Here is a 15,260-nt window from a genome sequence, read left to right as displayed (position 1 = left end):
CAATTTAAGAACATTCGGAACGAGCCTCGTTTTGGTGGTTTCATGTTATGGGATGCATCATTTGATCAAAACAATGTCATTGGTGGATTAAGATACAGTCAACATCTTGATCGTATCCTTGGAGGTAACGGAGGTGGTGGCGGTCACTGGACCACCAAACGCCCCCGCCCAACAAAGACAGTAAGACCAAGACCAGATACAACCAGACCAGATACAACCAGACCTCCTAAACCAGTAACTACCAAACGACCTGCACCAACAAAACCATGTAAGTGTCTGAAAAAGAAAGTTTGTGTTTTTCATTATAAATTGATCTTTAGTCAAATCAAATAAAATGGAAATTCTAAATAAGTTTGAGTTCATCGACCCAGTGATGTTCATATTGGAAGTTTATCGTGGCTTGGATCACGAGATTTACGTTTGGCTACATTCAAAGTAACTAAACCAAAGAAGTGGAGCCATGCAGACTTTATTAGCTAACAATAAGTAAACCCGAACGTAGATCCAATCCACGATAAACTTTCAAAATTATACAAATGGAAATAGATGTTTCGCAGACAGTGCCAGTTATGATTTTAATGGAATTCCATTTTAGGTTTTAGCCTTGTAAAAGACAGGAAGTCTTTATTTTTAACTTGGACAGGACAATATCCATATCTCGAAACACTGGTCACAAAGCGTCATTTTGTGTACTTGCAATAAAATTCTTGTTGTAATTTATTTTACAGCAAAAGTTTCGTGCGCCGGTATGCCAGATGGTATATATGCTCACCCGAAAGATTGCTCCAAATATTTCGAATGTTATATCGAACAGCTTTTCTTGAAACAATGTCCACCTGGGTTGAAATTCAACGCTGCAAGAAAGTATTGTGATTGGCCTGCTAATGTCACGTGTTAGTTTTTGATTATTACTAAAAGAAAAAATTAATAAAATTGTTATAAACATTATTTTCTTTTACATCTATGACTTAAAGCTCTGAAGAGAAAGTAGTTCATTTTTATACACCCCGTTGTCACAGACCAGCTGGGACCCCAGCCTCACTGGAAAATTTAGCGAAGATTTCGTCCCCGGTGGGAAAATACCCTGGAATTTCAGTCCCACTAGAAAATTGACTTTGATTTCATTCCCAATCGAAATTGCAAATTGCACTCCAAAACCATCCCCACTGGATTTTTTAACCTTGGAACAATAGAATTTATATCCCCATTGGGATTTTAATAGGAATTTTTATCCCCATTGGGATTTTAATAGGAATTTTTATCCCCATTGAATCCCCTGTAAGACAGGGTTTTTTTTATAAAAATTATGAATGGCGATGACTCTCAGCTTCAGATAACATCTCTTTAGTAATTCGAAAGATAATGTAGCAATACTTGTTTTTTTAGCAGGAAAAAAAGTCATGTTTCAAAATTAAAGTCCTTTGTCAAAATAGATTCAAAAGTCTATGATCAATACAATTTGATTCAATGTATTTATAAGTCGTATATCATAAAAATTAAAGCCATTGACCTTTTACATAGTTATAATGTATGTTGATTCAGCAGATTGAAATAAATAGAATCTTTTGTAATGAATAAAGAAAAATGTGGAGCAAGATTTTTTTCTTCCTTTTATTTACAAATTTGAAAGGACTCTTTTATTAAAATTTTGCTGACATCATTTTCAGACGAGTCGGGTGTATATAACACCGTATAATTCCTTTAATGAAAACGACTTTGAGATATAGTATATAAAAACAAAATAGTATAAAATAAAATACCTAATATCCGTCTGAATAAAAATAGATAAATAGAGTAACCAAAAAGATGAAATAAAAAATACAGATATGATACCAAATAAAAAATACAGCAGTTATGAATTATTTACACAAAACATCTTGAAATGAAGTCAAACATCTATTAATCCTTGCGTTAACGACACCATGAAGAGTGGAAGCGTTCAAGATCGTTAGGCACTGGTAACGACTTCAAACATTTGAATGCAAACGAACGAACACCGTCATTTGGCGTTATTCGTCGCCGCGTAAATTCAAAGGGGTTCAGGCCCCTCTTAGTATATTCAAACCCAATCCAGTCCAATTAAGGCCTTAGGTTTGTCATGTGGGTGTCCGTATTTATTTCACATCATCGTACGACACGCGTTTTCTGATGCACGCCGTCAAAATACAACTCAATACTGAACAAACGTAAGTAGCAATGATCACCCAATATGCAAACTTGTATGTCAGTTCATCACAATATTGTGGTGACGCTGTGTTGGTGAATTCCGCATCCGAAGTGCGGTAAACCCAAACATTACCACAGATAAACCAAGCAAGGAAGAACACGGCTAGACAATTCATGACGAGGCCATCGTAACATTTGAAGAGGATTCCCATAGGGCCTTCTTTGTTGACACATGATTGAAACAGTTTCATAATGATGGTAAGGGGGAGGATAAGTAAACAGGTGATTCCCCCGACAACCAGGTATATGGGAATCATCTTTTCAGCTGGACATTCATTCAAACCACCAGTGCCTTTAATTGAAATATTATTACTTGTGAAAGTGCAGGCAATGAAGGTAAAAGGCACAACAGTATCAACATGTCAAAATATAGTAGAGTGTTGGATATAATATGGGAAAACGAATTAAAAGTTGGAATCTAATTGAACAAGTGTTATTTTTTTAACACTTTTCAAAGATTTTTACTCTCGGGTCCCTAATAAACGTACAGTAGCGAATAAACATACAGGGCCAAAAATGGAGGCATAAGAACCTAATTGAATGATCTTTTCACTGAGGTTAGGGGGTAAATAATGGGTATTTTGCGTTCTTTCAGCGAGTAGATAAAGCCTCAATAGTCGAAGATGGATATTTAGCATCACAGACAAAAGTAGGCACTTGAAATTGGCCACAATTTTTTGTCAAAATTAATAAACGTACATGTACGTTTATTAGGGACCCGAGAGTAGACTGCTTGCAAAATATACTTATAAAACACCTAACTTGAGGTTTCCCTTGTGGCTAAAAACGGCTTATTTAAAAAGCAGTTGTGCAAAAGTGACCAAAACGTTCCAAGAGCCGGGTGACCAAATTGTTCCATCGGCTTTTTCCTCCGATAAGGTATGATAAATCGCCGATGTTACAGCTAAGAAAGAAAACAGCTAAGCTTACCAATAACAATCATAGCGATGGGGATTGCAAAAGCACCAATCAATATCGTAAAGGAGAGTACTAAAAAAGAAAGAGAAGTAAAGTTATATTATGACAAAAATTTGTTTACGACTTCACAAAATAATATGTAACCGTGACAACAAAAATGGCCAACTTTTTGGCGGGCCCAACCGAAATATATTTAGGGTTTACTAGCAAGGATAATTGAACCCGACTGGGGATATGGCACATCAAAGGCCGATTATCATTCCTCTCCGGTGAAAAATCCCCCCTTCTTTAGAGCTTTAGTGTGGGCGGCTGCCAATCCGTCATCGGAATATCAGATAAGTAGATATAGCCCGAAGTTTAAAACCAATCGACTTTAGAAATACCTAACCAAAAAGTATAATAAAAAGTAGCACTGAAAGTCAATAAGAAAAATGTTTTGAGATGTATAAAAATAAATATTTTTCGAAAAATTTTTCACACAGCGATGACACTGTAGGATTAAATACTTTTTGATTTGAGAATGGAACAGAAAAGGTTCTTAAAAATGGTATTAAATTAACTCAACATACAAATAGCTCCTGCGTCACAAACATAGCTTTTCTTCTCATTTTCTTCTTTCATTCCTATAAGAAATTGAAAATAAAATTATCAAAACGTTTAAGAGTATGTTTTCAACTTCAATGATATTACACGTCGTACTAAAAAATCTTCAAGCTTTGAGAGGATGCAAACATTGGATAACTTTCATTTTCTCTAGTAACTTTGAATTAATTGTATTTTCAGTTTGTACCAGACCAAGAGGGCTTTTAAGGTGCAGATTCTAAATTATTCAATATGCATGCTCTCTGGTACAGTTTGCATTGTTGATGAAACCAAATAAGGCGGAGGTACATATGGGCTCTTCCAGAAAATGTTCGTACATGGGGGTGGAGGATATAGTGTCCGGGGGGTAGTGAAAAACCTACTAAATTTGCCTTGTCTGGGGGTTGACCTTGCTCTATTTGGGGGTAATTTTGCTCTGTTTCAGGGTAATTTTGAGTGTCCAGGGGGGTAAACTAATGCTTGCTCGGGGGGTTAGACCTGCTGTCCGGAGGGTCAAAAGTCACAATGTCCGGGGGGTAAATTTCCAAAAAATGTTATATCCTCCACCCCCAATGATGTTCAAAGCTTTTTTCAGGAAAAGCCCATATACTGATCTGCCACTAATCATGCTGATAGAAAGAAGAAAGCTTGACAGAAGTTATATTTCTTAATTCAATAAGAAGAACAATTCATACCGCTAACAGGCTGTGACTCTTCGTCCTAAAAAGAAAATTTGAAAACAATGATGAGAAATGAAGTGCCAGTTAGACTTATGAAGTCAAGGGTTAGTTAAAATGTCAAAACGCTCTTTATTTATCAGACTTTTAGCCTGTAAGTGGGGAGACTTGTATAGCCCAGAGGATAGGATGAGATGTACCTACACATTTTTCAAGCCTTTGAAAATCACATATTTCGTCATCTTTTAGGTTGGATGAAATAATTTCCATGTTTACTCTTGGTAAATTCTCCATCGAATGGAATATAAATTGACGCCTTGTCCTTTACAATCCTCCAGTAAATTAGCAAAAGTTCTTAGATCTAGTTTAGGTCACTTAACCTCTACTTAAGTCTATTTTGCGCTAATTCTTAATCATCATAAAATCGCCAACAAATTCTGTATAAATCTAGCACAAGGCTTATCTTAACGATCAATTTTGTAACACCAAGAGCGTCGTCACCTTTTAAAATATATTTAAAAATGATTTGTTATGAAAAATTATGAATGTTAATGAAACAGCTTTATAGTGGCTTTTTTTATATGTTTTTTTTATCGACTTGATATGCGGTTAGAGAATAAGTAATGTAATAAGGCATATATAAAAGACACCCTAGATGAACCAAAAGAAACAAGTTACAGTGTAAAAGAAACCCTATATTTACCAAAACCACATTCAGAAGTTTGAAAGCCGCAAACAGATTTAAAAGGTTAGATAGAAAGTTTATCTGCCATAATTTGGTTGTAAGAAGTAGTAAGTGACTTGCGTCTGCTTGTGTATATATCTAGACTATGCTATAGTCTAAGACGAATTCGAATGACAAAGAATAACCTCAAACACGCAAATTAGCAGTCGGGTGGAAATTTTGACCGCGCAGGCGAAAAATAGTCGGAGGGGCTTAATACCTTAGACACAGCCTCTATTTTCCGCCGCGCAACATACTACGTTTTATAATATACAACTATGCTATATCGTAATATCATTATAATATAATACACGAACGATAGCATCGTCTAATATACATCGAGTCTCATGAAGCGAGGGTTGAAAAGTTCCTAATCATTAAAACTATAGTGTAAGACGGTTCTAACGAGACGATTCCTAAACCGCTCAATACAGATCCGGGTAGCCACTGTAAGCAGAAGACAGTCATTAATTATTAAAAAACTGACTCAAATTCTTAAGAAAAATTACACTCACAATTCACATACTCACCACATCATAACAATCAATGAAACTAATACTTTGTGGGAACAGCAGGAGTGAAAGTAACAAAACCACTGAGTAAATGAAGGAGGTTAGCCAAAGAATTCATCAAGCGGATTAAAATTCTAATGTTATAACTCATCCACCATCATTTTCAAAAGATTTTTCATTTACATATTGCTTTCACAGTATGAACTCGTAAGATGTTATAGAAGATTTTCACGCGAGGGAAAAGCCAAGCAAAAGAAATTTGATCCTCATGGACTTTCCTTTTTAATATGTATACTCTCGTGAAAAGGAATACATGCTATGCGCTGTATAAGAATTTCTCTTCGTCTTCATTAAATTCTCATGCATGGAGAAATACAAAGTTGATTTATGATCTTGCAATGTTATAAAATGGTAGATCATAAATCCACCATGACAAAACAGTACTAAGGCAAAAAGATGAAGGACACGCCGAGAATATGTGACCTGTATATTAATTCTTGCAAACAGTCTTGTTAAAAAATGTACATACCTTCATTTTACGCATATTTGATAATAAATTGATTAATTCCGTTTCTACTTTTGCACACTTCTAAAATTAGTGGAAGGATAATAGCTCATAATTAGCTGAAGATAATTAGTAATAGGACGATGCTATGCAAAGCAATTAAATTAGTTTCGATTAACATAATGAGGAAGATATTTGAGTTATGTGTCCAAAAGTTATTCATGTTAAAAGGACTTGAGAACTGCTGTTTAAACCTTTTGAAAATTTTGACAAATTAGACAAAATTCTTGAGGCCTTCGGATATTCTTAACTTTTTGAGTTTTAAACCTAAAAATGTTCTTAACATGTTCTCATTTTCACTCCTTTCTGAGTATTTTTCCCTGTTTTCCTAAGAAATAGGGTGTTTTAGAGCCCGCAAAGCATTAAAATGTTCTCAACTTGTTCTTAAAATATTTTAGCCATGGAAGCCTTATGTTCTTATAAAGCCTGTTCTTGTAAAAATAATTAGAGAATTTGGTGATTTATAAATAGGCGATTTCCAGGTAAAGTAGATGTAGTTTTGTTGCATCAGTGGAAAATATCATATAAGCAGAAGAACCTTTATTGATAATTAAGTTGGCTATCAATTAGTTACATACCTCTCTGATTATTAGTTCTTGTTGGTTGTTAGTACAATTGTATTGTGATCGTTAATTGAGTTAATAATTATTGATTTACTGAAATGAGAGATAAACAATAAGGTAAGCAACAATATTTAGAAATAATCATGAGCCTGAAATGACTGAATTTTGGAGAAAATCTAAGGTCAAAGAAGTAAAAATAGCATAAAGCGCTACAATCATTGATTTCTCCGTAAATAAGAATAGGATAAGAACCAATTCAGACTCAAAGTGTTGAAGAATTAAGAAGATTCATTGGTTCTCACAAAACAATTTCGTTAAATTGTCAATTCTTGGTTATGTAGTCATATGTAAAGCAATAATGTAAGATACAAATATGAATAGTTCCGATATGGTATTACAGCCATACTCCTCCTTTAAGCGATTACTATGTTTGCATAAAATAAATCCCTGGTAATTGATATAGAAATTTTGTTACAAAGTATGATTGTTAAAAAGTATGGTAAAAATTAAAAGTGATGTTCAACCTGAAATTTCTAACAACTCGATGTTCAAAATCTCTTTTTAAGTCTCTCTTTTTAAAGGCCAGGGCAAACCGGTCCAACATTTCATCCAACATTTGTAAAAAATATTGGATGAAATGTTAGATGAAAAACTAAGAACGTTAACTTTCGATGTTAAAAGTCTTTGATCTTGCCGCAAATGTTGGGTCAGATGTTTGAAGGCGAGCAAACTTTATCCAACAAGTTTTCTTTTCTTCTTGAAATTTTTACATTGGCACAAATTGGTCCAACATTCCATCCAACATTCGAAAAAAATGACATTTTGGATGAAATTGACCAATTTGCCCTAGCCTCTACTTCAAAACTTTCTCAATTAAGATTCAGATAACCGCTATAATTCTAAATATCGACTCTCGTCAATTTTATCCCACCCAATAGATATCAAAATATCAAATAATATCTTAAAATAAAAAAAATAACTACGAAGTGTGAGTCTTCAAAAATTTGAGTGAAATAGAGCCAGTCACATAATATGACAATTCATAAAACGGTACGAGGAAAATAACGAAAGCCAAATTGATCAAAAAATGACTGAGACTTTGACCAATATCAAGCCATGAGCCTTCATCTTTAACCCAGAAGAAGAAATGCATCGTCATGATATCTGTTAGTAAGAGAATCACAAGAAATAAACCACGCATTGGTAACATAGCAGTCGAGTCCATCGATCGAAATATCATGATAACCATTATTAAAGGGATTAGAACTTTAACGCATAAAATAAAGCCTTGAATCCAGGGTTGGAAAACTGTTTGGAAACAATAAGTGCTTGAAATGTGAAAGGAATTGATACTGGCTACATTACCGGTACCGAAAAATGACATGAATATAAAGTAAACAAACATGAAGGCAATACGAAGATGATCCAATGTTAAATACTGATTTTGATCATCTTGTTGTTTGCGGTAGGCTGGAGATGATTGAGTGAACACGTGAATTTCCAGAGCAACCCATGTTAACATGTGCAGAACAAGTACGACCAAGAATAGTGTTTCATATGAGATTGATGTAAGAATATAGATTGAGAATAACGACAGTATAGTTGAAATTAATCGGCTGATTGATCGACAATTGGTCATGAAGACCATCATAGGTGACAAAGTGACGATGAACCAGCTGAATATTTGGTTCATTAAAGGCAATCCATTACCCTCGTTGATACTTGCTACCGAGTGTAACTTAACGAAAATACAGACCACTATTAAACCGGTCTGTAGAGCAATGATCAAATTGTTTTCATCTTTAACAAAAAACGTATACATGACTCCCAATGTTGCAATAATGAAGGCTCCCAAGACTACTAACATATAGTTTTCCTCACTATGAACTACCTGCAGTTGTGGAAAATATCCAAGAGCAAAGCTTGTGAATGTGAATAAAACACAGACAAGACTTTGCAAAGTGGTCAATGTTTTGTTGCTCAATGTTGTTTTGACCCACGGTAGAAATGCTAAACAAAAACCAACTATGGATAACGAACGTCGGTCAAAGAAAGCATGGATTAAAAATTCCAATCCAATGAGAGTGGTACCAAACACAAGTAAAACATTTGTCACATTCCATATGCTTGTTTTATGTAAAAACGTAACCAAGACACTAGCCACAGTATCGATTCTTGACAGTATGATAGTTAACACAATCATAGGTGAAAAGGAATACAGAACAAACGAAGCATCTTCACACTTTATGAAAAGCAAAATTGCAGATATGAAGTTCACAGCAACAAACAAGATGGCGAACAGACGTGACTGCATGAACGAAATAACTGGTGATAAACGGTTCATCTGCTTTTTGGGTACAACGCCAGTGTATTGATAAATCACAGTGGTAATTAGCAATAAAACCCATAAGACAAAAGCAGTATTGATACATATACTAAGTGAAACACGGTGATATTTTTGGTAGTAGTCGATTCCTTTTAGTAAGACATCAATCCATGCACTGGCTTGATTCAAAACCACTTGATAATCGATTGTTTTCAAGGAGCCAGAGATAATTGAACCAGCAATTTTGACTGTGAAATCTGAAAAAAGGAAGTAAAATAATTGAGGGGTCTCATTTGGAGCAATTGAAAATTGAAAAACTTGATGTATCAATCTATAATTTGGTTTAAGGAAAAAGCATAATGTTGAAAAAGCTGTGTGTTTTAGACATAACTACCTATCTCACTCCCCTCCTTACAAATGGGCCGTATATCGCCGTTGCCAAATCAAAAGATTCAATCTCAAAATTATTGCCTGAGAAAACTAAGAATTGTTCTGAGATCAACCCTGTTTCATGTAGATGGGACCCTCTTCACTATGAAAAATGGGCCAAATTTAAGGCTAGCTAGACAGAAAAACTCCTAGCTTTCTCAGACACTAATTTTGTAATTGGCCTTTTTGATTTGTCAACGGCGATATGTCTCTTTAAAGGAAGTTTAACATTAGAGCGGCTGGAGGATCTGATAAACATTTTTGATACCTTGTAGTAAAAACAATGGTCAAATTTACTAAATTTCTCAAGTTTTAAATCAAGTTTAAATTTGAATAAAAGATAACAGACCTTCCGTGATTTCAGGAAATGGTGTGAAAAAGAGAGCAGAATTTTGAATTTTCTTTTCGTGTGCATGATATTGTTGTTGAATCTGTTTGACATTGTGATACATTCCAAGTGATTTTTGCTTCATGTTTGTATCCAAAACAAAGTGAGGTAATTTACCTACTGAATTGACCGGGAAGCTGGTCCCTGTAAAAACAATAAAAAATAAACAAAAAAACATTAGAATAAAATAAAGAGATCTATATATATACTCCCTGGAGTCAACTGCTTCGGTTTATATACGTTGAGGCAAATCGGAATCTAGTCTTGATTATCATGAGCAAATATTATATAGCAATCTGAAAAATTTGAGTCGGCCAATGAATAGAAGTAATATTCTCATAGTTAGAGAGAAAACAAACCAATCAAAAAAGACATCAAATCAGCCAAATCGATTTGTTGGATGTCTGTCCGTTCCCAATCTTCCAATTCCCAAACCATGCTTTGTGTATCCTTATTGACGTGTCTGTGTTTTGTGGGTTTCTTAATGCCAGATCCCCAAGCTACAAAAGGTGTTTCAGTTTCACTTTGAAGTCCTGAACCGTGAGCACCCCAAGGTGACATACCGTGGTCGGATGTTAAAATGTAAGCTGTTCTACCATCATGATTGAAAAATTCTTCAAACTGTCGATAAGCCTTTGCAATGCCTTTGTCAACAACCCCAATGTTGTCTAAGTATTCTTTCGAATCTGGTTTCTTAGCATGCCCATTTGTATCAATGCCTTTGGAAAAAATATTTGAATGAGATAGGCCATGATTTTTTTTAAAGTTTATAAATACATTTCAAATAAATAGCATAAAACTTGGTTCATCTGAAATGGATTTTTTTGAGAAAAAAAAACAGAACATTCTTAATAGAAAAAAAAACACTTCTTCAATTGAGAGACTTACCTACTAAGTGAAGAAAGAATACAGTCTTTGTTTTCAGTAATTCATTTCTCATTTCTAGATTTTGATTTGATTTGTTCAAAAAGTTCTCCACTTTATCAAAGACCCAAGTGTCAAGAAGCGAGGGGTCCTTTGAAGCAAAGTCGATTTCTTTGGCATCATATGAAGATGGGTGGTAATTCTTGGTATTAGTTTTTGTAAAGATATTCAGAATATCTGGGTTTCCCCAGCACCATGTATTGGTTGATTGGTTGAAGAATGAGTCAAAGTCAACTGGATTGTCTTGCCAACCTAAATGAGTGAATTTAATCAATATGAATACCTGGGGAGGATTTTTGTCCTTGGAGATTTTTAGTTGGTTACATGACAAGAAATCTTTGGTCTAATGACGACACAACATCACTCGTCTAATCCTTGTCCGACACCCTTCTTTAAAATATGAAGGTTGGAATCATCAGTTGCTAATTAGCAGTTGGACAGGAAAAAATATTTTTCAATCAGCGATTCTGAGCTGTAATAAGGTACTCGGAATTAGATGACAGATGTCAATACTAGACCAACTTACAGTAAAATCTGAGGGATACTTTGAAATAAATAGAGAATCTTTTTTATTGATCCTTAAGGATTCTTGCTTTATCAAGCAAATGGAATGAAAAATTTCCCTAGGATTCAATTAGGAAATGATAAAGATTGGAGTTATGCCTTTTTTCTTTCACTTTTTTACAGAATTTGATTCTGGTTTAAAAAAAACAAAAAGTGTGATAATGGAGTAAGGTCCTTTTTCTGTTTATGTGGCGAAGCGTATTTTTTTCCGTATACGGTTGGTAAAATATTTGATGGTTGGAAAAATCTCAGTGTAATGGTTGGAAAAATCTTTTTTGCGTTAGAAAAACCTTTTCAAACTTTCAGTAATGATTGACCAAACTGTTACAATGAAAATTTTCCATCGCATTTTTTATCCTCTTACCTTCTTCATTTTCAATGCAGCATTCAAAGTTTACTGTATACTGAAGGTAAGCACATAAGATATTCTAATAATTAATGATATTCATTAAAACAGACTTTGTTTTGCGATGCAGTGGAGTGCATAATTTAACTTGCGCGGCAACTAACTTGCCTTCTGTTGGAAGATCATATTGGGCGTTTTGGCGTTACCACCGTTGAAGCAGCAGACGCCTTTGTCTTTCCCCAACTCTTTCCACTATTTTAGATGGCCTTAAGAATAGATCAAAAAGGGCGCCATAATCTTGGAAGATAATTTGTTTTGGTCTCCGGCTTTGGGAAGTAGCAATGTTTTTGGTTGTTTCAATGGAAAATGGTAGGAAATTTAAGTTTACAAGTGTCATTTAGTTTTTGCTGGCTTATAGAATGACAGGATCCTGGATGGTTTCCCTAACTGTATCAATGGACGCAAAAGTCTCGGGTTTGAAAAAATGGTTTGTCAGCAAAAAAACATAAATATCATCTGTCAATCATTTTTAAAAAGTAACATGTTCAGTCACTTTGCTTTTTTTTCACTTGTGGTTCTGGAAAAGAGTTTGTAAATGACAAAAAATGACGAAAGTCGATTTTTATGCATTTTTTTTTAGCTGAAAGTTTCAGAATACTGGATTTTCAGGAGAAGGGAAAGCCTATGAATCATGGGGTGAAAGTCATGAATTAAAAATAGCAAAAAAAAGACAAAAAAGACAACTTCATTTCTTCTGTAAAATAAATGATCCTCAAATACCGGTACACCATCAGAAATCAGATAAGAGCGAGCGTATAAGTACAACACAAGAGCAATTAAAGCGAGCGAATGCAATTGAATCAATCTGAAACATAATCAAACATAATAATCAAATATATCAAACGTAATCAAAGCATCGAACGGTAAATTCTACTGGGCGGGTAATACCGTGAGATCGGGTAACTTGCATCAGTGGAGGCTAACATGCATAGCCCTCAAATGAATAACCAACCAAAGCAGCAAAATGTCAAACCAAATGAACTACGCAGCTGCGCTCGCAGCTCTACTCTCTACCATTTTTGTTTTCATTATCCACTGATGCAAGTTACCCAATCTCACGGTGGTATTGACAGATTGATTACAATTTGATTGTGTTTGACAATTGAATTGCAATTATTCGATTGAGTTTGATTGTGTTCAATCGATTTGGCGTTTGATTTGTTCGATTCGCACCCTGTCTGTCTGGTAGTACCCCTTCGCCAGGCTGGCCTGCCCCCTAAAATTAAAAACAATATCAATAATACCGTTTGTAATAGCAGAAACATCTTCATATGTCCCTGCCATCATGGAGACATGTCCTACTCTTGATTCGGTTGGTACTCTAGTGTGTGAGACACCCCATCTTCCATAAGTTTGGATGATTTCTCTTAGAAATTGAGAATGTTTGGCATTGCTTCGGTGAAAAAGTTTGTCTGCCCTCAGTCCATCAGCAACAAATAAAACCAATCTATTTGCAAGAGAATTTGTTTCAACATCGATGCTGTGAAGTCCAGGCAATATTGGTGATTTGAAATAGATGTAAAATACTGAGGAAAGATATAAAATATGTAAAAAAATTCCACTCAATAAAATCACCACCTGAGAGCGCGCCATCTTTGTTTACATCATTTTAGCCGGAAGCGAAAGACCGTAGAGAGGATAATCGATCTAGCGCAGGGTACGTCGACGTATTCTTCGCAGGGGTACGTATTAAATGCACACCTGTATCGTATATCGTATGCATATCATTGAGACCCAGTCAGATCGTCACTAAATTCTTTGCCCCTGTACCTTTGAAATCAAGCCACTTGCTGCCTTCTATATAGACTAGAGTCTTATTCTGGCTGAACTTTGCTTTCTAATGATTTTTGATGACGCTGAGTTCAGTGAAGTAGACTAGGAGCATTTGGCGAGGTCGCCATTTTGAAAAAAAATTTTAAATCCAAATAACAATAAAACTACTTGGAGAGTTGAAAGATATAATCAAAAATGAGAAACAAACACGATTAACAGATTTGCAATCCCTTATTTTCAAATAAAAATATTGCTTCATAGGCTTCATACTGTTTTTTACCCCGGGGGGGGGGGGTACTTAGGCGAAATGGGTGCCGGGTATGTGCGAGCCATAAGGGTACCTTTTCTCATTCCTCAAAAGTCTCTCAAAGGGGTACAAATTCAAAAGTTAGTCTCTGAAAGGATCCCAAAATCACAAAAATTCAAAATTTCTCTCTCAAAGGGTCACGATTTCCAAGAATTTTGACCAAAATTTGGTGAAAATCAAACCAAAATTTGGAAAAAATGGACCAAAATTTAGGAAAAAGTCTCTCAAAGGGTCGGCTCGGACATACCCGTCACCTCGCAAACCTAGTACCCCCCCCCCGGGGTTTTTACCTTCCAAAAAAGACTAAAATCTGGCGGACTGTTTTACAGTCCACCTAAACAAAAGCATATTACTATAATATACTACCGGGCTACTTAATCTCGCCATCCAGTCTATCGAAAAGCTTTAAGTGGACCCCGGGCTACCTTCTGTATAACTAGGTCACAGTGTGAATGTAAACCACACTGAAACGACCGCCTTCCATCACGCATCACGCTCGTGAAAAAGCGCGTGCACATTATTAACGCCTACATGTCCATCTCCAGTACATTTTAGATTATTCAATGAAAACAGATTACAATATAGTCATTTTTCATGTCTCGATTACTTTAATGGGATAAATTTTCGCGGGGATTAAATTTCGCGGTTGAGCTCATCCGCGAAATTTTAAGATTTCGCGGGGATTAATTTTCGCGGATGGCACTATTGGGGGGGATTATTTTCTCGATTTTGTGACTTTTACTGTCAAATCATGCATATTGGTTGTTGAAATACACATTATTTGCGCCTCTTTGATCCAAGTAACCATTCAAATAGTATTTATTTGACATATTTTGAGTTTTGTTTAGAAATATTTCGCGGATGGGCCTTTTTCAAATTTCCAACGGGACTTATTTTCGCGGATGACACCCAAATCCGCGAAATCCGCGAAAATTAATCCCCGCGAAAATTTATCCCATTAAAGTATTCAATTTCGAATAAAAGACATTCAGGTAGTTAAAAAAACCGAAAGTAATGAGCCAAGGCAAAACGAGATAAGCGTACCACTATGAAAGAAACCGCATCCGGCGGTCGATAATGTAGTCCTCCCCACATGAGTGCACAATATCTTCATTTAGGATCACTCACAATATGGAAATTTACTGCAGTTAAACCTGATCTATATGTGACAACTCGCCCTTACTCGCGAGATTTTTGGCCCAGCCGCGCAGCGCAAGTGGGCCTTTAAAAAGCAACTGACCGAAAAGATTTTGGCTTTGTCGGAGCCTGTGCGCGCAATAAATTAACAAGTCCAGTAGTCCAGGCTAAACCAGCGGCCGATTTAGAATTTTTGCCTCGCCTACCCGCACGATGTTTGACCTACTCTTATATTGGAT

At 35.5% G+C, this 15,260-nt stretch overlaps 3 protein-coding genes across 5 annotated transcripts in view; 1 reads left to right on the top strand and 2 right to left on the bottom strand.

Annotated features, from left to right (window-relative positions):
* LOC136806511 (uncharacterized) overlaps window positions 1–948 on the top strand; it is a gene marked incomplete in the record, with an annotated part of 3,024 nt that extends 2,076 nt beyond the window's left edge. The window contains 2 exon segments of the mRNA XM_067063101.1: window positions 10–268; window positions 729–948. Coding sequence (XP_066919202.1) covers window positions 10–268; window positions 729–898 — 429 coding nt within the window.
* Window positions 949–1,454: 506 nt separating this feature from the next.
* Window positions 1,455–6,862, bottom strand: LOC136806510 (transmembrane protein 272-like). 3 transcript variants are annotated; one of them, XM_067063099.1, is made up of 7 exons: window positions 6,783–6,862; window positions 6,169–6,228; window positions 4,422–4,446; window positions 3,714–3,767; window positions 3,157–3,216; window positions 1,716–2,518; window positions 1,456–1,510 (listed from the first exon to the last, which is right to left on the bottom strand). In XM_067063099.1, the coding sequence occupies exons 2-6, from the start codon at window positions 6,181–6,183 to the stop codon at window positions 2,115–2,117; spliced, it is 558 nt and encodes a 185-aa protein (XP_066919200.1). In that variant the 5' UTR covers window positions 6,184–6,228; window positions 6,783–6,862; the 3' UTR covers window positions 1,456–1,510; window positions 1,716–2,114. The 3 variants fall into 3 exon arrangements, with proteins under 3 accessions (XP_066919201.1, XP_066919199.1, XP_066919200.1); XM_067063100.1 differs by lacking the exons at window positions 6,169–6,228; window positions 6,783–6,862 and adding an exon at window positions 5,658–6,084 and having other exon boundaries at window positions 1,455–1,510; XM_067063098.1 differs by lacking the exons at window positions 6,169–6,228; window positions 6,783–6,862 and adding an exon at window positions 4,608–4,829 and having other exon boundaries at window positions 1,455–2,518.
* Window positions 6,863–7,062: 200 nt separating this feature from the next.
* Window positions 7,063–13,433, bottom strand: LOC136806509 (GPI ethanolamine phosphate transferase 1-like). Its single transcript, XM_067063097.1, has 5 exons — window positions 13,049–13,433; window positions 10,799–11,086; window positions 10,270–10,629; window positions 9,872–10,054; window positions 7,063–9,350 (listed from the first exon to the last, which is right to left on the bottom strand). The coding sequence occupies exons 1-5, from the start codon at window positions 13,395–13,397 to the stop codon at window positions 7,747–7,749; spliced, it is 2,784 nt and encodes a 927-aa protein (XP_066919198.1). The 5' UTR covers window positions 13,398–13,433; the 3' UTR covers window positions 7,063–7,746.
* Between the last annotated feature and the right edge of the window lie 1,827 nt (window positions 13,434–15,260).

The sequence above is a fragment of the Clytia hemisphaerica genome, unplaced genomic scaffold, assembly GCF_902728285.1.
Source record: "Clytia hemisphaerica strain Z4C2 unplaced genomic scaffold, Clytia hemisphaerica genome assembly, whole genome shotgun sequence".
Taxonomy (NCBI): domain Eukaryota; kingdom Metazoa; phylum Cnidaria; class Hydrozoa; order Leptothecata; family Clytiidae; genus Clytia; species Clytia hemisphaerica.
Note: the sequence above shows the minus strand (reverse complement) of the source record. Positions and strands in the feature narration are given on the sequence as shown.

Coding starts and splice junctions, on each gene's coding strand:
- LOC136806510 (XM_067063098.1), bottom strand. CDS start 4,697: ATGGAGAATTTACCAAGAGTAAACATGGAAATTATTTCATCCAACCTA. Junction 3,768..4,421: donor AGAGTCACAGCCTGTTAGCG/GTATGAATTGTT, acceptor AATTTCTTATAG/GAATGAAAGAAGAAAATGAG. Junction 2,519..3,156: donor CATCGCTATGATTGTTATTG/GTAAGCTTAGCT, acceptor TTTCAATTAAAG/GCACTGGTGGTTTGAATGAA.
- LOC136806509 (XM_067063097.1), bottom strand. CDS start 13,397: ATGGCGCGCTCTCAGGTGGTGATTTTATTGAGTGGAATTTTTTTACAT. Junction 11,087..13,048: donor TGTTTCTGCTATTACAAACG/GTATTATTGATA, acceptor TCACTCATTTAG/GTTGGCAAGACAATCCAGTT. Junction 10,630..10,798: donor ATTCTTTCTTCACTTAGTAG/GTAAGTCTCTCA, acceptor TTTTTTCCAAAG/GCATTGATACAAATGGGCAT.